This window comes from Danio rerio, chromosome 19 (genome assembly GCF_052040795.2).
Source record: "Danio rerio strain M-AB ecotype USA chromosome 19, GRCz13ab, whole genome shotgun sequence".
Classification (NCBI taxonomy): Eukaryota; Metazoa; Chordata; class Actinopteri; order Cypriniformes; family Danionidae; genus Danio; species Danio rerio.
The window spans coordinates 37,965,288-37,990,396 of NC_141039.2; the positions used below are offsets into that span (position 1 = coordinate 37,965,288).

General features: G+C 36.7%; 1 protein-coding gene across 1 annotated transcript in view; it reads left to right on the forward strand.

Annotated features, from left to right (window-relative positions):
* The window catches only part of angpt2b (angiopoietin 2b), a 58,637-nt gene that overhangs the window by 9,389 nt on the left and 24,139 nt on the right, over positions 1 to 25,109 (forward strand). Inside the window, 3 exon segments of the mRNA NM_131814.1 lie at positions 5,774 to 5,920; positions 9,052 to 9,173; positions 22,577 to 22,809. Of these exon segments, the coding sequence (NP_571889.1) occupies positions 5,774 to 5,920; positions 9,052 to 9,173; positions 22,577 to 22,809 (502 nt within the window).

Sequence of the window (25,109 nt, forward strand, 5' to 3'; positions counted from 1 at the left end):
CTTCCCTACATCCTTTCTTAACACTGTTCTAATCCAAAATAATCTCCTCCGACAGATCTTCTGCTTGCTTATGCAGCCTCTGTCTTCCAGTTTAAAACAGCCAAGATGCACTGACACGTCCTGAAAAAAGAAAGAAAAGAACGAGTGTAGACAGACAGAGATGTAGGAAGTACCAAGTAGGAAGTCGTGAATAAATATAGACTTAAAAGAAACATGAAAGTGTGTTATAATTTACTATGTTGGGTAAGTTACTTTAAAAAAGTGATAGATTACAAATTACTGACTACTGCTGGAAAATCGTTACCGATTACTTAATGTAAAAAGTATTCAGATTATTAATTACTTTACTTTGAAGTTACTTTGAAAACATATAAAATATACATATATAAAATAAACTGCAGCTCTTTGTAACTTAATACTCACTTAAAAACATTACAATGGGTTGACCACAGCAGCTTGACTTAAAATTCTCTTATCATTCACTTGTTCCAAACCTTAAAGGGTCACGAAACACCAAAACACATTTTTTGAGCTGTTGACAGTCGTATATGTGTCCCACACTGCTAAAAACACTATTAGGACACCTATATTTCACTAAAAAGTGTAAATTGGTTGTTTTTGCGTTATTTCAAGCAAATTTGTACTTTCTGTTTGAAACAAATTTTTGAAGCTGCGTCACGTCATGACATAATAGCGTGTATTCCAGCGTGCAGACTGGACGTCTGTGCCTGAGTGAGTCTTATTACGTCTTACAGTGTGATACATTAATGCATGAGTAAGGCTTGGTTCAAACCAATCAGCGCGCTCTATAGTGCAACTTCATTAATATTCATTACTGTCACAGTGTTTTCAGGACAGAGACGACACGTTGTGTTGGCAAAACAAGCGTGAAGTGTTGCTTTTATAGTTTGCTGCCGTTAAGTTTCGTTTTCATTTTCTCTCTGTGAGAGCTTATCTGGATCACGTGTGGATTAACAGTGTACGTGACGCTCGACAACAATAACTTGCGTGTCTAAGGGGGATTATTGTTTACCTGAGAGCTGTTCTCATCTGCAAACGCTGAAATCTGGATTTGCTTGTAGTATTCTCTCCATAAAGACGCGGCTCTAGTTGCTGGTGATTGTCCTGTCTCTACAGATTTGGTAAGTGAGCGACCAGTGCTCTTTGTTTATTCAGTTTGTTCGTATCGAATTAAGTTAACTATTGCACTGTGTGCAGAAATGTTAGCACCGCATTTTGTGACCGGAATAACACATGCGGCTTTCTGAAGCTACCTGCCGTGTGCATCTAAGTTTCCGGGGAATGCTGAGTTTTTTTTTCTCTCATTCGCCGTGCGGTATCAAACATTGCATGAAAAATACACGCTTGCAGCATTCCTCGAATCAAATATCTCGTTTGTCGCGAGAGGCATTAATGAATTCCCTGAATGAAAGAGCCAAACTGCAGTTAAAGTTCAACATTTAATAATTTAGCAAATCATTTGACTACAGATGTCCATGTAGGTTAAACACCATCACTTTCTCCTGTCTGTGTGGGTGTGTATTTTGACTCTGAAACTCGCGCGTGCACAAATAGACACTCCCACACCATCCCACTTTAGTTCCTCCGACACTCCCCCCTAAACAGAGCTGGACACGCCCACTTTTCTGACTTTTTCCAAAGTAGAGGTGTGAAAACACCCTGCTGAAACGAGGGGGTTTCATGGCCCTTTAACACAAAAGAACTGCAGTGTTTGGGTGTTCTGTGTTTGTCTGAGGTAATTAGTCTACCGAAATGTGTATATTCTTTGCAAAGTAGGAAGGTTATTGGTCAGTTCTTGTCGCATGACTCTGGTTTTTAACTGGTGTGTGTGTGCAAATGCAAGTGCACACAATATGCACTCCGAATATGCATGCAAGCCATGCACCTCCATTGGAAATAACGAACAACCATTAACCGTTTTCTCAGAGTAACACAAGCTGACAAAACATTGCTGGAACTCTGGTTTTATTTATGGAAAACATTACAAAGCACTGCAGTGTTTGGGAGATAATTAGTCTGTGTATTCCATACACGCTGAAGCTGATTGGTCAATTCTTGCAATGTAACTCGTGGTGCGGTCACGGGATTCATTAAACTGGAGGCATCTGGTCTGGCTTTCCAAGCAGAAACTTTCCAAAGACATCTGTTTCTTTCTCATTTTGCTGCTTGTGGGTTCAATTTGGGTTCTCCAGTGACCGAGATCTAACCGAGAAAATACTATTTTGTTTTAAATAAAAGACTTTTCAAAATAAAAGATCGTTCAGACTCGGATAATAAATTAAACAGAAAAAATTGTTGATTTCTTGTGCGGCCCGGTACCAATTGATCCGCGGACCGGCCCGGGGGTTAAGGACCACTGCCATAGGCAACTAAGCTTCTTTTGGATAACCCCATCCTGCACAAATTTCCAATATAGCCTGTTTAGGCTGAGTGGGGCTGCCTTGTTTCTGTGCGCCGATGTCCTCCTTGGTGATGAGTATGATCTGAATGCTTTCTATTCAAGTGCTTGAACAGATTGCTGGTCAAGTTAAAAGCTGTCGAAAGATCTTTAGAGACTGGATATAGACTGACTTTTACAGCAATATTTTAGTTTTTACACTAAATTAAAGTAATGTCTGTATTTCCACTTGAAGTAGCAACCCCACTCTCATCAGCAATCATTTCAGCTGCCGTTCTTCAGCTATTATATAGAATATGCTTATTAACTGACGTTGCAGTGGAAAATTTGATTTAAAAGAAGAAAAAATTATATTTAAGTAACAAAATTATACTCACTTTAGTAACTAACCAAATTACACTAATTTAAAATGTAGTTTGTTACAGTACATTATTGCGTTTCTCAAATATGTACAGTAATTACAATATAATAACACATTACTGTGGAACGCATTACTCTCAACCCAGTTCTCGAATGCTTAATTTTATCCTATAAAACATTTTTCTTAACTATGAGCTGCCAAGTTTAATAAAGGACAAAAAGAAATGGCATAAAAGCAGTCCATATGACATCTATGCTGAATATGGCAGCTGAAACTGGTTGGTTTTTTCAAAATCAAATTGATTCTCAATCATACAGTATATGTCAAATAATCCAGTGATGCAATGCACTGCTGTTATAATACATTTCTGAAGCTTGAAAGTGAGATGTATGTGACTGGCTTTGAACGTCATGAGGTTGAGTAGTTAATAAAAAAATTATTTCCGGATGAACAATTCCTCTAAAGAAGTTAAAGATTGCTCAATAAAATCATTCTTGCTCAACTGTCCTCGAGTAGCCCCATTTATTGTTTTCAGTAAATCTTCACAGAGAGCCTGAAGTTTTCATGTTTGGTGCCGTTTTAATAATAAATCTAATTTTCCAGCAAATGGGAAAATACAAATGGACTTGGGCACTTTTTAATTCGGTTCCATTTTTTATGGCTCGTTATTTAACTCAATTAAAACCCTTTGAATGTTCATTACCTAAAGTGGCGGAGCAGCAAGATTAAAGGTGGTTTAATCAATGCCACTTTAGTTTGCTGCGAAGCTCACCTACTTAGTGACTGGCAAAAAATCCTCCTTGGAAAAAAAGAATGTCGAAATTACACGGTGCAAGGAAGATATGACGGGATTTCTTTTCCCTTTTGTCACTCTTTGAAAAGGCCACATCAATCTGTGATCCGTTTATTACTCTCAGATGCTTGGTGCCTCGATTTTATAGTTCGCATAAATGGTCATGATCTTTATTTATTTATTTTCTCCTCCTTTCATATCACAGCCAGCGATGAATTAAACTGAGAGAACAAAACATAGTTTACCCAAGGGCGCTCAGATTTCAAATGTGAAAGATACCATATATTATGTGTATGATTTCAAGCACACCATGTCACGGCCTCTGCGGGTAGATGTCCTCTGGTTGCGGATGGTGGAATTGGAGATTAATGATTAGGACGTATTTGTGTTGCCTCATTAGAATTGTACAGTTCACGCTCAAATCCCTTTTTCCGAAGGGAATCAAGCTCTGTCTGTAAGACAGATTATACAGTGTTGGTTTTTGTGTTGAGTTTCGACCATGCTTTTCATATGGATTGCTTTTAGACTGCTTTGGCTTGTGTGCAAACGTCTCAAGCACTTATCATGATCATATACTCTAACCGGCCTCTTTATTAGGTACAAATAAAGTATACTCTACTTTGGATACCTGAGCTAGGTATTTTATATTGGTTCATTTTAATATTTTTCATGTGACACATGTACAAGTTATAGCTCAAATGAAAGCTCTTGCCGGTGCTTATATGGTTCTAGCATTATTTTACTGAATTATATTCACATATCAAACAGTTGCCGAATGAATCGCGGTGTTTCCATGGCGCAGAAATGAAAAAAATACATTTATGATCACTAAGCAACCCCAGATAGCACAGACAGCTGTCATCTCTAACCTTATGCTGTGCGCTTCAGGGCCATTTCTCCTCTGTTTTTGAGGTGATGTGCATAAGTAATTCTTTTATATGTCTGATGTGGTCCAAACACAATGAATTATGTTTGATCAAATAAAAGAGTACTGAAATATGTAAACAATGATCGCTCCCTGTGGCTTGTACAGCACCTCTCATCAGTTGGAAGACAATAACTGTTGCATAAATTATGGTAGAGAAATTTTTCTTTTTCCTATGATTACAGACATATGCAGGAACCACCAAAATTAATTACAGCACGCTAGACCACACAGTACCTAAAAGGTGCACTTTCAAATTTGAGTTCATAAAAAAAAAATACAAAAAGAACCTCTTTTTTTTTTAGGTGTTTATTATAACACAGACAACAAATACAGTTATTTTAAACACTTTCAATAGTGTTTTATGAAAATTCAAAGGGTTTTCTTTAAAATGATACCAAATTTTTGCATTTACACCTCTGCATGTGGATTTGGAAAGCTTTTAAATTTGGGTAGGCAAAATCCAGGCGGAAATCCCAAAATAGCAGCAGAGTTTTACTGGCTAAACAGCACTCACTGGGTCCTAGTGCCTGTTTTTATTATTCATTAAATGTATTCAGGATTAAATGTATTCAGGAGCTGCTGTTTTAACAAATATAAAAATAAACTAAATATCCTAAGTGTTAGTTTTATGTAGGAACAAAGCATCAATTTGGGTCATAAATCATAAGCCAAAATCATTTGAGCCTCCACTGGGTCAGTTGCATTTCTGTGTGGAGTTTGCATGTTCTCTCCGTGTTCGTGTGGGTTTCCTCCAGGTGCTCTGGTTTCCCCACTGTCCAAAGATATGTGGTTTAGGTGAATTGGGTAGGCTAAATGTGTGTATGAATCCCAGTGATTGGTTGCAGCTGGAAGGGCATCTGCTGTGTAAAATATATGGTGTATGAGTTGGCGGTTCATTCCGCTGTGGTGAACCCAGATTAATAAAGGGATGCCTAAAAATAATACGCCGAAAAGAAGATGAACGAATAAAATAGAATTTTGGTCATTACTGTATGTCCACTCTAGTCATCTCTCTGTCATTTTAGAATTAGCAATGGAGTTTTTGCTCAGCTTGATTTTTTTTTTTTTTGGAAAGAAATATTATCAGACACACACACACACACAGGTTTGTAAGAAACAAGTCTGATATTGTTCACACAAGTTCTGTCAAACCCCCATATATAACCTAAATAAAGCTGAGGGCTTTTTATGTTTTCGTTGTCTTGTGAGCATTACAAGTATATTAAATGGCCTGCTGTATGCTTATTGACGTGTCTCATGTCATGTTTACAGCTGGAGAGCTACATTCAGGAGAATGTGCGATCAGAGATGGAGCGTAATGTCATTCACACCCAGACAGCCACCATGCTGGAGATCGGAACCAATCTTCTAAGCCAATCAGCGGAAAACACGCGCAAACTGACAGATGTGGAGACGCAGGTGAGGCTGATCAAATGAGACTGGCAGCATTCAGACAAACAAACGCCACCCGAGCTTCAGGCTTCAGTGCCTTTTTTCTCTAATTGCTTAAATCACATTTTGAAGACAAGCTGGCATGAAAAGTGTGCATCTCTCTGGTTATTATTCGTCCAAATTTCTCTTTTATAAGATGCGGAATGCCTAATATTTTGAATTGGAGACTCATAATCAAATTTAATTATTGACGGTCAATGGATGAGAGTTTTCAACGTTCATAAAAATGGGCTTTAGTGCATCCCTCAAAGCATTTTTGAATAGAGTGTTTTCTCTCATCTGAATTCCTGGCCAACAGCAAGGTTAAGTGGCCATGCAGACTAGAGTAGTGTTGGAAAAGAATCAGAGAGACTGAAAATAGCCCAACTAAAACAGCCATGGTGTTTATCCTCTCAAAGAGTAATTGTTTCACACCGCTGTGTTTTTGCCTTCGTTTCTGTGCAGTCAGCAGTTCATTGAACATCATAGTGCCGCCTGAAAAATATTAGCTTTATTATTTTACAGTATGTTTGCTGTGTTTGAGCTGCTTGGAAAAACATGTGCTGTAGGTGTTTTAAGGAATGGACATGATGGGATAATCACTCCCGGTGTGCGACTTTTTTTTGGAGAGTTTTGATCTCTTGATTATGGCTTTTAAAAACTGTTCACTCAGAAATGATTCTTCTGTTATTATGTTTAACCTCTCTTGAGTCGTTCCAAATCTATAACTTTCTTCCATGGAGCACAAAAGGAGAAATTGTAAAGAGTTTTTTTTCCATTCAGTTACAAAAAATGGAAACAGTCCGATTTGTGAAGATTTTTTTGGAGCTGAATTGTTGGCATGACTTTTCTGACATAGGGTGTTGTGGTGTTTCCAAAAATGTCTATGGGGGTTTGGATGCGAGAATTGATTTTTTATTTTATATTGTATGTTATAATGGACAACAGCCAATAGGACATCTGGGATGCTTCACAATGTCCCCATAGGAAGACTAGCATGTTTTAAAAAAACAGAAATAAAAAATAACACTGACTGCCAGACTAATATATTGTGTAGTTTGAACTCTTTTGTGACTTTGTGATATTTTAAGGTGCTTTTGAGGCATTTTGGAACTTTGGGAAAATCTGTGAACATTCTTTCTAGTTGAGTCTTTTTAGTGCATCAAATGATTTGTTTGGAGCAGTTTACAGCTTGGTGAAAGGGCAAGATTATCATTAAATCCATAAATTGGTCAATGGGGACATGTCTTATTTTGGTGTCTGCATTAAACTGAACTTACAAAGTGGTTTTATGTCAGCATATTAAATGTAAGTCAAATGTCAAATGTTTTAAATAACTGTAAAAAATGACCTGTACTTGTTCAAATATATATATATATATATATATATATATATATATATATATATATATATATATATATATATATATATATATATATATATATTATAATATATATATATAATTATATGTGATCTTATGAAATTGTAACATATTTTATTGTGTGCTTATGAAGTCCTTTACTGACAGCCGCGTGTGTGGATTTTGTCACAAAATGCGGCGAAAAGTCCTACATGACTGTAATAGCTTAATTGCGGTGTTTACTTCAATAATGCCACTAATGCATACTCCACATCTTAATTCCATTTCTGTTAAGTTAAATTATGATTTAAGTCGGATTAAGGAAATCAAAAATCACTGTTTACATGGTAGACTCTTAATCAGAGTATTGTCTTAATCATAGTAAAATCGTATTGCAGGATTTTTGCCCATGTAAACATACTCAATGTTCGATTCAACCACACCATCAGGGCTCTGCGAACTTGGCTTTGCGAAGCAGCATTTTCTTTATGTACATACATCAAAAGCAAGTATGCTATGACTCACACTTATTGACAGTAGAAGATGATTTACGGTTAGTCATGTCAGGAATCTGACCACAGATTAGAATGTTGTCCTCAAAGAAAAAGGCTCAGCTATCACACTGAATCAGGTAAGCTATATAATTATGTTTCAATGTAATTAATTCTTCGCACTTTAAACACAGCAAGTAATATGTGAATGATGTTTGCGCATGCATTTAGTTTCGGCTCGAGGGAGGGGTGCCTGGGGCGAGAGCGAGAGAAATTGGACCAACTTGGGATGGCATGTGTCCTAAAAGTTTGAAAACCTCTGCTCTAAATCATATAGTAAAAACTAATGATTGTCCTTCTTTTAACAAAACATAAAAAAATAAAGCACTTAATAAACACTTTGTTTAATGCTTTCATGGTTGTAGATTCCTTTGGTCCCACTTTATATTAAGTGGCCTTAACTAATATGTACTTACACAAGAACTAATAGTTTGTTACAATGTACTTCTTGTGTAAATACATGTATTTACTGTATACTTATGCTTGATTAAATACATGTATGTAATTACATCTGTAATAAACTTTTGTAATTACATTTGTAAATACACTGTTGTATTATACCTACCCATACCACCAAACCTGTCCATAACCCAACCTCTATCCCAACTAAAAAGCACCACAAGTGTTCTTAAATACATTATGAACACAGAAGTACATTGTATTTATTTTTTAATGCAAGTACATAGTAGTTAAGGACACTTAATACAAAGTGGGACCATTCCTTTTTATTTCTCACACAAAATTATATGACTGACAATAGTTCACAAGTCTTAAAAACATTTTCAAGACATCCTCTTTGAAGCCTGAGAGCTCCAGTCCACATACAATGTAACTATATGCAAAAGACTTTGGATTATTCCTTTTTATGTGTTCTGTGAAATTTGGATTTGGATTTGGAAGAACATAAAGGTATCGGCAGAATTTCCATTCTTGTGCGAACCTTGATTAAAACTCATTTACATTCTGTATTCATTTCCAACAGTGCCACTTCAGGATAAAGTAAGCAAACATAATAAAGAATGGAAACATCTGGCATTACCTTAAGCATCGAAATCTTGTCTTCAAACCTAAGTCTTTACATTTGCATTCTGGCAAAGATGAAAACCATAGTAGTTGGATGAGAAACACACTATAATTCTCCCATGTCTTTAATTTTTTTTAAAGGCGATCTCTGTTTCCGCTTGTCTGCCATATGGGCCTGTTTGCAGGTGCTGAACCAAACCAGTCGTCTGGAGATCCAGCTGCTGGAGTACTCTCTGAGCACAAACCGGCTGGAGAAGCAGCTCTTAGAGCAAACTCAGGAGGTCTCCCGTCTCAATGATAAAAACAGGTGAGTCTCCTGGAAATGTGCAGCTTCTCAGTCACACCCGCGTGAACATGAGCGCTCTCCGAAGCTATTACAAATGCAAAAGCGCATTCATGCATATTTTTGGCATATTTTTACAGGATACAAAGGCAAAATGGCTTTCAACATGCAAATGACCTGTGCTGTTATACCCCTAAAGTTGCTCATGCATAAAACGCTCTGTTCAAATATGAGAAAATGTTTATGTGCTAGATCCACATGTTATGCAATAACTGCCATGAATACTAATTACATAGTGTGACTATTTTTCTTCGGGACCATTTGTGACACTGAAACAAAAAACAGTCATGATAAGAATCAGATCATAATCAGAAAGAGCTTTATTGCAAGGTATGTTCACATATATGAGGAATGTGTTTTCGTGACAGCTTCTACAGAATTACAGAGACAGGACAAAAAAAGAACGATAATAAAAATATTTAAAAATAGAAGTAAATAGGCATGGAACACTAACTGTGATCAAGGTACAGTATACTGCGGTTTGGAAAAGCCAAGGTTTTAAAACCGTAAAAAATTTGCTGTATCGTTCCTAAGGTATGAGTACGATATTATTATTTACATTTTTTTTAGGACTGCAGTATCTCCAACAGAAAAAATATCCAAAGATGCTGTTTTAAATTGTTACTAAATCAGTGTTTTTGAAACAAACTAAGACAGCAGAAGTCAATAATTCATTTGAATTATTTAGCCTGACATGTTTACTGCTCCAAAATATTTTGATTGTTTCCCAAATTAAAATATAATGTGTTCAAAGGAAAAAAAAAAGGTTTTGGTTTTACCCAGAATTTATTTTAGAGCAGTTATCACAATACGATACAGTGAAACCGTGATATTTATATCCTAGGTTATCGTCAGAATCTTATACCAGCCCATGCCTAGAAGTAAGTAATGAATGCAAATATACACATTGACAAGTGTATGTACAGGTATATTATTATACACAATGCTGTATGTACAGCTGTTATGTACAAATTGGCAAAGTATGTTGTTAAATAAGGGTATATGTGTACAAAAAGTAGTGACGTTTGTTTCACAATTAGTATCATCAAGTGTTCATGAGATGGAGATCTTTCTGTGTTGGGCTGTTTTGGTGCACAGTGCTCTGTAGCCTCGAACAGAAGGTAAAAGTTGAAAGAGGCAGTGTTCTGGGTGTGATCAAAATTAAATTTTGATATATTTACAGTTGGGAATTTACAAAATATCCTAATCGAACATTATTTATACTTAACATTTAATAATATTTGGCATTAAAATCTATATTTGAGTCATATAATATATATTTGGCTATCGCCACATATCAATGCAACATAAGATTGGTTTTGAGGTCCAGGGTCACATTTGATATTTGAGAGTCAAATCTATTATTATTATTATTATATAATTGCATGGTAAGAAATGGCGGCACAGTGACTCGGTGGTTAGCAATGTCGCCTCATGGCAAGGAGGTCGCTGACTGGTCCCGACTGGTCCAGTTGGCATTTTTGTATGGAGTTTACATGTTCTCCCTGTGTTGACGTGGGTTTTCTCCGGGTGCTCCCGTTTCCCCTACAGTCCAAAGACGTGTGCTATAGGTGAATTGAATATGTGTGAATGCGAGTGTGTATGGGTGTTTCCCAGTACTGGGTTGTAGCAGGAAGGACATCCGCTGTGTAAAACATATGCGGGACTAGTTGGTGGTTCATTCCGCTGTGGCGACCCCACATTAGTAAAGGGACTAATCCGAAGGAAAATGAATAAGAAATTCCAACGACAAAAAATTCAAGACATTCAAAAAATTGTCATAATTTTCTCACACATGTGTTGTGCAAAAATAGATGTGTTTAAAAATCTAAGATGTCTTTCTTCTGCAGAACACAAAAGAAGAATGTCAGTGAACAAACTCTTGGTAACCAAACAGTTCCCATTGACTTCTATTGTATTTTTGTCCATACAACAGAAGTAACTAGGAAACATTAATTCATTCATTTTCCTTCAGCTTAGTCCCTTTGTTCATCTGGGGTCGCCACAGCAGAATGAACCGCTAACTCATCCAGCATTTGTTTTACACAGCGGATGCCCTTCCAGCTGCAACCCAGTAATGGAAAACATCCATACACACATATACACTGCGGCCATGTTTTTGGACTGTGGGGGAAACCGAAGCACCCGAAGAAAAAACACACAAACACAAGGAGAACATGCAAAGTCCACATAGAAATGCCAACTGACCCAGCCAGGACTCCAACTAGCAACTTTCTTGCTGTGAGGTGACAGTGCTAACCGCTGAGCCATCATGTTGCCCTAACTGGGAACCAGAACTTTTTAATAACATTCTACAATTACCATTTTTTTCGTTCTAGTTTGGAATACAGGTTGAGAAAATGATCTTATTTTCATTTTAGGTGAACTATCCCTTTAATATCAGGCATAATCTGGCCCGAAATTAATTTTCCCTGTTTATTCCAGTTTTCATATACTGAAAAATATGCAATAAACCACATTTCATTTCTCTTTTATGACTTTATAATTGCATTGAAATAAACAATGATGCAAGCACCTTTGACACACAAAAAAACTGCATTTTGTTAAATTGACTGTCAAGCACCAGTAATAAAGGAAATGCATTTTCATCCCTCTTGGTCTTCGGGGAAGTAAAGCTCAAGTAATTATGCATCTTTCTGGAAAGCCAAATTAAAATATACAAGCTTTGTGTGGAAACTTAAACTTTCTATCTGAAAAAGGGAGAGTATAACATGTTCAGGACTAGAATACTGTTGAAGTTTTTGTGATGAATTCGTAGCTTAAAGGGATGGTTCTCCCAAAATTAAACAACTGTCATTATTTACTTCCCCTTCAATTGTTACAAACTTGTTTGAGTTTCTTTATTCTGTTGAGGACAAAATAAGCTTTTTTGAAAAATGTCGGAAACCTATAACCATTGACAGCATCATAGGCTCATTCTGAAAACGTCCCTCTATATATACATTTTTGGAGATTGCGAAATATTTAGCCAGGGCTATGTGTTGCTACATTTTGACTAAATGGTGCAGGGCGTCACGACGCCGGTCCTTTTCAAGTTTACTAGCTGTCTGCTTACCTCCATATAGAGGGCTTTCTGGCTGTTACCAGTTTGTCCAGTGTCTTACCATGTATGCCAACGTACTTGTGACGTAGAGAGGAGTTCACCATGACGACAGAAGTGAAGCAAAAGGTAGAGCTAAAAATTGTTACTTAATACACACGTCATGTTAAGTCAGCCAATCAGGGAGGCCAATCACTTGTATGTATACACTGGAAAAGAGAAACAAGGAAGAGAAGTGACTCCCAAACAGGGCAACTTTAAAACACTTTAAAAACTTGAAACCTTAAACTTTCGAACTCTGAAATTCAACACGCTTGAACTGTTTGACCGATTTGTTTTTTTGTACTATTGATTAGACTCAGGACTACCTTTGAAAAAAAAGGATTTTTTTTTTTTGAGAAAAAAAAATAGTGTTACAGGAAGTTTCATTGTAAGATATCTGAACTGATTGTGAATATCTTGTTTGGTACCTGTTGTACTTTGTTATTTTTGTTATGCCTAGTGGTTACATCGCAGAACACCAACTCAAGAGACCTGGGTTTGGATCCCACCTCTGCAAAGATCTTTTCTTTTGCTTTATTTTTTTCTTAATTATTTAAACAAATAAATGACTAATTCTGAACTGTACACCGCTACTGTTACATAGGTCAATCAGTGCTTTTGAAAACACTATTGGTTGGGTTAAGGGAAGGAGGAGGGTGTGTCAGTTGATCGGTCGGTCAGTCAGTTGGTCAGTTGACAGCGGCCTCTAGCTGTTTTATGTGAGAAGAGCAGCGTGAATGGTACTCTGGAGAGAAATTTGATACCTGAAAAAGCATACACCGTGGCCGTTGGCAGATTCTTGAAAAACAAAAACTGTAAAAAAATAAATAAATAATAAATAAAAAATTCCTGAGACGTGTTTGGCACTCTCTAGAAATATATGGCTTTCAGAATGAGCCTGGGTTGGTTGACTTCCATAGTATTTGTTTTCCTACTATGGAAGTCAATTAAAGTCAATAAAGTTTTGAGTATATTTAAATTTTTGGTGAACTACTGTATCACGCAACAAAGTTCTCATTGTTCTTATTGTCGTAATGCATAATCACAACATAGGCTCATTCTGAAAACGTACCCCTATATGGCTGCATTTTGTCTTTAAAACGAATGCTATGGGGCAGTATGACACCATTCTTTTTTTGCGCTTACCACCTGACTGTTTACCTTTTAAATTTTTTTTTATTGTGTTTTAACAATACAATCACATTAACCATAACAATTGATTGCATCAAGTACAATAATAAACAAGGAAAAAAATATATAATAATAAAATAAGATAACTATGAAATTAAATAACATTTACTGTACAAAGTCCTTATAAAATTTCAGTTTTTACACTTTTTTTTTGCTGTAAACATTTTGTAAAGTAGTAATTAAACAATTTAAGTCACAAAAAAAAATTGGCAAGTTACAGTAGGTGAGAGTTCAAAGTGGCTATTAACGCCGCAGCATGTACCGCCGACGTTTGAAATAGGTGCCGCTCTGTTTTTAGTGTATGACCGCAGTTTGTGAATGAGCCGCCAGGGAGCGCAAAGGGATGGGATGCGAACGGACAGAAATAGCCCATACAGCTACTGTGCTTGTAAATGATATTAAACAATAAGTCAAAGCATTATAATTCCCTCATTAATCATTTAAAATTTGTTAACACGCTTTATTGTAAACTTTTTAAGTGCAAAGAGGATTTGTTTTGGAAAATAGAATTGAAGAAGTAAAAGACAACTAAAATGAAAGCACAAACATTTAGTACAAATAAGTAGTCTTAAATAAATAAATAAATAAATAAATAAATAAATAAATAAATAAATAAATAAATAAATAAATAAATAAATAAATAAATAAATAAAGCAGCCTAAATATAGAAAGATGTTCAGTGTTTGCTATTTTGATAGGACTAAGACAAGACATTTTTATTTCTGTTTTATTTCTGTTTTTATTTCCATTTTCGTTGTTGATTATATTTTACTATCTCATTTATGTCTCAACAATTGTACATAAACGAATAATAAACGAATAATGAAAATAAATGAATAATGAAAATAGGCCTAAATAAATTATTTATTTAAAGACATTGCCGTACAGTACGTGAAACACTGAGAAAAATAAATTGACCTACCTTAAGCAGATCAAAAGTATAATAAAATTATTTTTGCCGCAGGACATAAATTAAGTCTTGCAGGTTTATTTTTAATAATTTAGTTTCAGTTCTGTTCAGTTTTTTTTTTTTTTCAAAACGTCAATGTTCTCCTTTAAAGTAGCTATAACTGTTGTTTTGTTTTTTTGTTTTTTTTTACTTATGGCTCAGTATGTTTTGTATTTTAACTTCATATTCAGTCACCTTGCAAATGTGTGTGAAATATAATGCCGCATAACCGCGGAAAAAGAAGAAAAAGCTGTCAAAGGTTAGAGCTAATTTATCAAAATAAGCTATATTAAAATACAGCATTTATGTTAATACAGGCAGAGTGTGAACAAACTCAAGGCTAAGATATGCGCTTGCCTTTTAATGCATTTGCGGCCTTTTTATAGGCTAAAGGCAACTATGTATAATAATGTTTTTTTTTTTTTTTTGTATGGTAAAGGACAATACACATTATGTTATTGATGTAAACTTAGGCTAAAACTTACCATTGATAAACGTGACCTACCTCAAGCAGATCACTTAAAGTATAAAAAAATAAAGTAGGCTATATATATATATATATTCTTAATAAACTTCACAGCCACAAATATAAAAAACACAACTTGTATTAAAACTGGGCGAGGATTAGAAAGAATACGATGCTTGTTATATATAATTTAAATTTTGATTCCAATTTCTGCAAGCACATTTTTTCACTCGCTACTCTGCCAGAAACTTCGCCGCCGGAGAGCACCTCAATAATGTAAACATTTGTTTAAAGATGGAGCGCAAGATGTGCCGAGTGGCAACATGTGAAGAACGATGGCAAAGCTAAGTGTGATTATTGTAATAAACTAAGTTATAAAGCAGAGTCCCAACCAACAGGACTAAGCATATGCGGTTGGCTCATTCTTCACGAATATAGAATTAAAATAATGGCGCGTTAGGTTCACTAAGCAGCGCATTCTCTCCGCGTCATCGTTTAACCAGCGGGACACGCATATGCAAGGTGACTGAATATGAAATTAAAATACAAAACATACTGAGCCATAAGTAAAAAAAAACAAAAAAACAAAACAACAGTTATACTTTAAAGCAGAACATTGACGTTTTGAAACAAAAAAACGGAACTGAAACTAAATTATTAAAAATAAACCTGCCAGACTTAATTTATGTCCTATTTTCATTATTCATTTATTTTCATTATTCGTTTATTATTATGTACTATAATTGAAACATAAAATGAGATTGTAAATATAATCAACAACGAAAATGTAAATAAAAACGTAAATTAAAAATATAAATGAACATGTCTAGTCTTAGTTCTATCAAAATAGCAAACACTACATCTCTCTATATTTAGACTAAAAGACTGCTTTATTTATTTATTTATTTATTTATTTATTTAAGACTAATTATTTGTACTGAATGTTTGTGCTTTCATTTTAGTTGTCTTTCATTTCTTCAATTCTATTTTCCAAAACGAATCCTCTTTGCACTTAATAAGTTTACAATAAACCAGGTAAAAAAAAATTAAATGTAAGTTGAGGTGATCGCAAGTTCACAACTGTGAGGTGATGTGCTCTACCGGCAGGATAATCTATATTATTTTGCTGTTTTTCATATGCGCACGTTTAAGATTTGAGATTATAACATTGCCATGATAGTCAAAGAAATCAAAACATTATTTTCACCCCAACGCAATTTAATCGGGCACTGAAGGCTAATAACTTAATTCTTATATTTGCTTTTTGACTTCTCACCATGTATCTTTTCTACAGCATAGTATAGTGTAAGAGCATGTCTATTACCAGAAAAACTAAATTAAAATTATATTTTAATTGAACACATCACATCACATACAGTAAGCTACGCCTACAGAACAGTCTGTTTAGCATTGTGAAAAGGCAAAGCTGAATATCTGTGGTTAAAGTGCCACCCAGCGGTCAAATGCTGCCGGCGCATCAAGTACCGCCGTCGCCGCGGCATGAATGGCGGCACAAGGAACACATTGAAGTAGTAACATCTGTAGGTAATAATGAAGAAAATGTGCATTTGTAAATATAATATTTACCCAATTAAACAAATTAATAGCCTATAAATTCTGTTATGTTTGTCATAAGAAAAGTAACAAATTATATGACACATAGAAAAATCAATGTTAAACTTACAATTTGATGTAAAAAAAGATGGATAAATCAGACCAAAACACTTTAACGTGGGCATTTGACAAAAAGATGATCAATCGATTCGATTCTTGAGTTACAGGAGACACAATTTGAATTAGGATTACCAAATTTAGATACAATCTTATTTGTGGGGTAGAAATTGTGAGCTGACCGCAAATCTTTGTATGGACGGCGTCCAGCTGTTACCAGTTTGTCAGGTTAGCTCATCATATACGTCAGTGGACTTGAGATACAGAGTTGAACATGACTACAGGGTTTAAGTCTGTCAAAAAACGGGTAAGACAAAACAAAAGTCAAAAAATTAAATATACAAGTTAATAACGGTGAGAATGTGGTAAAATCTGAAAACGTGGTAAAAATCAGACGAGGGCTTTTATTTTTCTGGATTGCTTTTTAAAGAGTGTTGGGAGGTGGGTGGGGGAGTCAATTGTTGCTTTTGAAAACAATATTGGTTGGGTTTAGGAAAAGAGGAGGGTGGGTCAATGGATCGGTCAGTCAGTCAGTCGACAGCGGTCTCTGGTGGATTTACGCAAGAACAGCAGGCGCGAATGGCACTCGTGAGAGAAATATGAGATCTCAAAAAGTATATACAGCGGCCTCTAGTCAGTTTGCAAAGCTTGCAAAAAAAAAAAAAAAAACTTACAAGGACGTATTTGGCGATGTCCAGAAATGTATAGAGAGGTACATTTTCAGAATGAGCCTGAGTTGCATACTCAAGTGCAGATATATTTGAAAGAATGCATGCTAGAAAAGAGATTTAGCACATGCTTCTCTCAACTCGCTGAAAGTAGCTTGTTCAATCTGTGTGGGTGGATTGTTTCAATAAAAAACTGCTGCAAAGTCATTAGTTGGACTCATAAAGATCAGGCCCGTGGGATTTATTGTCTTTATTTGGAGCTTGGTAAGATGCCAGCTCACACAGCCTGTCAGTGTTGTTGATTTTGATTTTGATGGAGAAGGCCAGGCAACAACCCCATCTGCGAATGGCACTGGGATCCAGGTGTTTACAGGTTTACCAGCCTCTCAGACGTGTTGTGATGTGGAATACGAGAGGCCTGTTCAAGGGTTCATCTGTGCTGAGAGCCACGTAAACCATCAAAGAGCTGTTTAATGACAGAGCGAAGTGAAAAAGCAGATTTGATATGTTAAGGAAGACTAAGTATTTTTATGTTTAAAACTACACTGTAAATAAATTCCATAAATGAATAGTTTTATGCATTTTGTGAGCGGGGTGGTGGCGCAGTGGGTAGCACTGTCTCCTCAAAGGAAGAAGGTTGCTAGTCCGAGCCTCGGCTGGGTCAGTTGGCATTTCTGTGTGGGGTTTGGATGTTCTCGTGGGCTTCCTCTGGGTGCTTCGGTTTCCCCCACAGTCCAAAGACATGCACTATAGGTGAACTGAGTAAGCTAATTGTCCATACTGTATGTGTGTGAATGAGAGTGTATGGGTGATTCCCAGTCATGGGTTGCAACTGGAAGGGTATCCGCTGTGTAAAACATATTCTGGACAAGTTGGCATTGTAGTTGGTATTGTAAATTAAGTTATACAAAAAAACAGGTAATACTCCGCTGGTATTTTTTAGTCTGTTACTTAAGGGTGCAGTAGGTAAATTTGACACCTTGAGGTTGAACTAGGTATTGCATTCCTGGATCAAAACAAACGCAAGCGCAGGTTGCCAGATTTAGGACCAACAGGAGGGAGCATGACGATCGAGCCTAAAGGCTGATTTAAATCGTGTTCTATATAAAAGCAACAGCATACAATAGAAGGAATATTCTCCATATTAAAAGAAGTTGTTGTTTTAACCAACACCTGAAATGGTAACACTTTACAATAAGGTTCATTAGTTAATGCATTTACTAACATGAACTAATCATGAACAACACTTTTACAGCATTTATTGATCATAATTGAACATTTACTAATGCATTATGAACATCTAAGTCCATGCTTGTTAACATTAGTTAATACACCATGAGTTAACATGAACTAACAATAAACAACTGTATTTTCATTAACTAACGTTAACTAACATGAACAATTACAGTAGTAAATGTATTGTTTATTGTTTGTTCATGTTAGTAAATGCATTAATTAACATTAACTAATGAACCTTATTGTAAAGTGTGACCCCTGGAATTTATATTTTAGAAATGGCTTCTATTTCTTGCAGCTGAACAACAGAAAATAATATATAACCAGGAGTTTTGTTTTAAATACATATCTATTGATATGATTTCTCTGTCTGATAAATGAGAATCTTGCTGTAATTGAATGTGTTCAATAAATTGAATCAAAAACCAATTAGACTGACCCAAAACATTGAGTAAAATATGATGTAAAATGTTTATAACTACTTGACTACAGGTCATTATAACTAATATTTGGATCCAAAGTCCTGGTAATTGTTTAAAAACAGTATAACATTCTTTGTCAGGCTTTACAGCGTTAAGTGACTCAAACATTATGACTAAAGTTACAGTATGAGGATTTTGTCTGAAGGTTACGTCAATGCACCATTGATGTAACCTTCAGACAAAATCCTCATAACTAATGCTTAGACTGTCTGGAACATGCAAGTACAGACAAGTGAGTGACACAAACAGTAAAAAGAAAGTGCTTTTCAACTGTTACATCAGCAATCCGGTTATCTAAAATGTTGAGCTCATAAAAATAACAGTACATATCCGTATTTCATTTTATGCCTCCTAATTACAGAAAATATGGAAAATATGTGCACACATTGAATTTGGCTGTCAAATTTTTCTGTTTATATTCAGGTGATCCCATGTGGCCTCTGTAATATTCCAATCCGGGCTCATTGTGGAAACGTAGCCCCGCGGACGTTTCTGCGGACCGCGATTTATGTCCCGGGAGGTACGTATTGGAGCGTTTTGTTTTCGCGGATCCGCTAGAGGCCGCTGTGCGCGCTTTTTCGTGTCTCGGGTGGGCGCCTCTCGGGAGCGCGCGGCATTCGTGCCCACGCCGTTCTCGAGCGAAAAGCCGCCAGATCAAAAAAAAAAAAAAAAAAAAAACCAAAAGCCCTCGTCTTTGATTTCGACATCGTTTTCGGATCCCGCCGCGTTCTCGCCCTTATTTTTCGGATTCCGTTTTTCGTCTTACCTGATTTCCGGAACCTGCTGTTCCCCGGACTCAATCCCGGTCGTCGTCCACCGCGGCCGGCTCCGGCTCCTCCTCCTCCTCCTCCGGGGCCTCCGCTCCGCCGACGCAACGCTGTGAGCTAGGCGGACAAACTGATTGCGTCGGGAAAGCCCTCCACTCGGAGGCGAGCCGTCGGCCGGCGAGCGCGAAGAGGAGGGGCGGAGCGGCGCCACACTGCCCCGCAGCGTTTGCTCGAAAAAAACCAAACGCGGCCTTTACGTACCTCCGGCCACGTAAAACGCGGTCTCCAGAAACGTCCGCGGGGCTATGTTTCCAGAATGAGATTGGGTTGTAATATTCAGTTCTTGACTCCATGGAGGCCACTTCATGACCGGCAGTCTTTCGTTAGCTGCTTTTTTTCTTCCAGATATGATTTAATAAGATTAGCAGCGTGTATAGGATTATTATCATACTGAAAAATAAAACCATTAACAATATGTTTTTTATTTTATTTATTTTTTATAAGGAATGGGGTAATGGATTACAACTTGTCTGTACTTTTTAGAATTGAACATTCACAATGCCACTAATATTGCCAAAACTACTGGCAAAAAAACAGCTCCAAACCTGTTTCTCATTCTTCCATCTAATTCTGCCACATTTTCAGTCTTATAGTGCCCCTATTATGGATAATAAAAAGTTCATATTTTGGTTTGGGAAAACAGGTTGACATGCACACAAAGTTAAAAAAAACTTTGATTGTATTATAATATGTGCTTATTACAACTTTTTTTTACTGTACATTTACATGGTCCTCTTTTGCTCTCTGTGATGACCCAGCTAGTTGTGATTAGTCTACTGTATACAGCACATTAAAAAGGGAACGCCCATTTGCATTATTATGGCTTATTAAGGGTTGAAGATTTTATACTGACAACAAAACTAACATTTTTACCAGTCTGACAAGGCAGGATTCTTCAGTAAAATATACAAAACCGTTAAATAACAAATATTTCTTTGAATCTCATTCTTAACACTTCAGTCATCAGTAAAACAATGGGGACACAAATGTTACAAGATTTTTAGATTTTTCCCTTATGTTCAACTTGATGTTAACCCAGGACTGCTTGCACAGCAAAATGGGAAAGCTTTCTTTGCTAATATTTAATGTTGAAATCCACCTGAAACAGCTTGGAATCGATTTTGAAATCCATTTGTTTTAAACTCAGAGTAAACTCTTTCTTATGAGAGACAGTAATTTTATACTCGGTGCATTTTCAAACTTTACAGGATGTTTTCATTCACTTAGAGATGTGTCACACACTACATGAAAGGTCATTTAAAAAAAAAATCCATAATTGGGGTACTTTAAATGATCAAAATGTTCCAACTCTAACCATGTTATCTTTGTATATAACATACACTCTCTGAAACAAAAGTACAAAATCTGTTATTTAAAAAAAAAAATATTTAAAATATTTCGAAACAGAAAAACATGTCTGGCTAAATTATTAAAATAAGTCATTGACTTCTGTTCTCTTCATTAGTTTCAAATATATAGATTTCTTTACACCTTGAAAATGCATCTTTGGATATCTTTATTAGTGATGTGCGATACCACTGGTTTCCTATCCGATCCGATGCCAAGTAAAATAAAGGCGAGTATCGGCGATACAAATCAGATACCGATAATTTAAGTTATGCTGAATATGAGACATATTACGAGTTATTCTTGTATATTGCATCTTGATGAAAATATTATCATACAAAAAAAGAGCAAACTTGCATATTATTGAAAGTATCTGAGCATGTATATCTTTAAACGCCAGCCTGAACATCTTAATATAAAACAATAAACATTCACACCTTTTAAATAAGTGACATGTTAATACAGTCCCCTTAAAGATTTGTAACTTTTTCTTTTGTTTTATCATTGTCACAAAAACTCAAGCCCCAAAAATACAGCCACGTTGCCACATTTTCACCCTCTGTACATGGATAGTGCCTGCCTGCTGCTCCTTTGCCTTTTCTCCTCTTCTGACCACCTAGTCATGACATAGTCATATTCTGTCTTGTGATTTATATGTAGGTGTTTGATTGGGTCTGTGGTTTTACCACAGTACCTCACTGTTTTGTTACATGTGTCACAAACCACATTGTTTGAGTTTATGGAAGTGAAGTAGCTCCACACATAACTTCGCTCGGACTGAGTGGCTAGCTAGCGTGTCACTACAATGCCATATTACGCACATGACTTGGCAGGCGGAAGAACAAGTAGTTCCGACTAAGTTGGCATTATTCAGATAAACTAGGGTAATCGTGGTTACTTTTCACTGTATTTCTATTTCCAAAAAAACTATATATTTGCTCCAAATTACTGAAATATCAATATTTCGATTAGATAATCAATTCTAGAACATACAAAGCTGGTGTCAGAGATAACAATATTTTAGTATCGATCCGCACATCACTTATCATTATTTTCTTTGGATATAAACTAAGCCACTGCACTGTTCAGGTCTACAGCAGGCTTGGATATTGCTATGCTATATTTCTTTTTCAAATGTTTCCTGAATCTAGGGTAGACCTGTAGCTTTTGATGTGGGGGCACCTTTTCTACTGAAAATACTGTTACCCTAAAAAAATGTTGCAAAAAAAAAAAAAAAAACACACATAAAAAAGCCACTTACAAATACTAAACGAACGGTATAACAGAAAATTTTAGATTTTTCCAAACCCTGGTTATCGCCAAATACCTATATGTCATTAAATAATCACTAAAACAACAAATGTAACAATGGCCAAAACATCTGCACAGTACTGTACATGTAAACCAGTCTGTTTGTTTGTTCTCAGCTACATGGAACAGCGCTTTGCAGACATGGAGGCCAAGCACAGCCGAGAGCTTCAGGCCATCCAGCAGGAGAAGCAGCAGCTGCTGGAGCTTCTGGACAGACAGAATGAGTTGGTCAGTCTGCTGGAAGGAGAACTGGCCAGCTCCACTCGTAACAGCACACTGATCCAGCGACAGCAGGCCTCGCTCACTGACACTGTGCAGCAGCTGCTGGCTATGGTCACTCACTGTAACGGTCAGTGCCAATTACACATTATCAAAGGTTAAGTTGGATGTTACCTGCCTAAAGGAAACAAAAGGGTCTTCTGACCAGGGCAGATTCTCAAAAGATAGATCACGCATAAATTAAATCTTTGTATTAATTTAATCAACAGGATGAAGGGGTGTAACGGTACATGTATTCATCCTGAACCATCATGGTATGAGGCTCATGGTTTGGTTCATGCACTTTTGACGAATAATCTGTCCAGATGAGGAGTCATTCACAAAGAAAGTAGTCTTTATGCCTTAAAAACGCCATTCCACAATGTTGCCGTTGTCATGCTAAATTCAACCCAGGTTCATTCTGATCACATACTCCTATATACATTTTTGGAGAGAGCAAAATACGTCCCAGGAGCTAAGATTTTTTGTGCGCTTTTTTGTTTTTTTTTTGTTTTTTGTGAATGCACCAGAGGCCACTGTGTATGCTTTTTTTAGATCTCAAAGTTCTCCTGCAAGTGCCATTCGCGCCTGCTGTTCTCACGTAAGTCCACCAGAGGCTGCTGTTGACTGACTGATTTACTGACTGACCAACCAACCGATCTCTCCACCCTCCAACTTCCCTAAACCCTAACCGACAGTTTTAAAAAGCTATCCAAAAAAAAAAAAAAAAAAGGCCTTGTCTGATTTTTACCACTTTTTTAGATTTTACCACATTCTCACCCTGTTATTTACTTGTTTATTTTATTTTTTGGCTTCTGTTTTTGTCTTACCTGCTTTCTGGAACCATTCTTCACCGAACTTGAATCCAATTGTTGTGGTCAACACAACTCTTAAGTCCACTGACATACATGTCGAGCTAATGGATGAACTGGCCACAGCGGGTAAGCCATCGACACAGAAGTAAGTGGTCAGCTGGTAAGGGCGAAAAGGAATGACGTCATACCTCCCCGTAGCGTTCGTTTTAAAGAGGAAATGCAGCCATACGTAGCTCTGGCTACATAATTTGCTATCCCCAGAAATGTATATAGGGCTATGTTTTCAGAATGTTCCTATGTTGGCCAAATTGCTACCCCAAATTGTTCTGAAACTGACAGTATGACAAATGAACGCTGCCGTGGGTAAAAAGTTGAAATCATTTATTTTCACATAGGAGTGAGTAAATGAGGGCCTTCTCTATACACACACATCATACTGAAGAGTTGTTGTCCGCGGTACCTGCTGTTATGGATCGATACAGTGCTGCATTTTCATTAAAAGACATTTCAGTTTTGATGCTCTCTGAATCTTAAATTTAATACACAATTATTGTTCTTCTATTGTTTTCGGAGAGGTCTGAGCTTAATCGTTGAAAGGTTCACTACTCGTTCATGAATTTATTTTTTTTTTAACTTAGTCCCTTTATTTATCTGGAGTCGCCACAGCGGAATGAACCGGCAACTTATCCAGCACACGCAGCGGATGCCCTTCCAGCCGCAACCCATCTCTGGGAAACATCCATACACACCCATTCCCTCTCATACACTACAGACAATTTAGTCTACCCAATTCACCTTTACCGCATGTCTTTGGACTGTGGGGGAAACCGGAAAACCTGGAGGAAACCCAAGCGTACGCAGGGAGAACATGCAAGCTCCGCACAGAAATGCCAACTGACCCAGCCAAGGCTCGAAGCTGTGACCTTCTTGCTGTGAGGCGACAGCGCTACCTACTGCGCCACTGCGTCGCCCAGGTTTACTACTCAGTTTCCTAATTATAAAGTTTTATTTTTCCTTCAGTCATTTTTCTTCCTTAGTCCCTAATTTATTAGGGGTCGCCACAGTGTAATGAACCACCTTCATGTTGTACTTGAGGCTCTTCAGTTCTGTAGCTGGTTGTGACAAAACACTTCTGCCTGTTCAAAATAAACAGAAATAGCTGTACTGGAGATTTGTTATTATTCCTGTTGTACTGTGCCCGTACCGACCTATGACTCCAAAACCATGGCATGTACCGAACTATGACTCCAGTGTACCTTCACACCCCTACAAGGATGTGCAGTAGATGACTTTTGTTTTTCAGAAGAACATTAAATATGTTTTTTTGTTGAAACCGCTTACATCTACAGGCACGTTGAGGGTCATAAAAAATATACAGCAAAATAAAATGAATACCTCCTGATAATACATTGAGAACTTATGAAGTGAAACGTTAGGTCAGTGCAAAAAACTGAACATTATTTGGAATATTATTAAAAAAATCTACAACCATGGCAAATCGTCTCGAACGCATTTAGTCACCAAGCACCTGTATGTTTTTTTATATATTTAAAAGTGCCGTTAGTCATGGACTTAC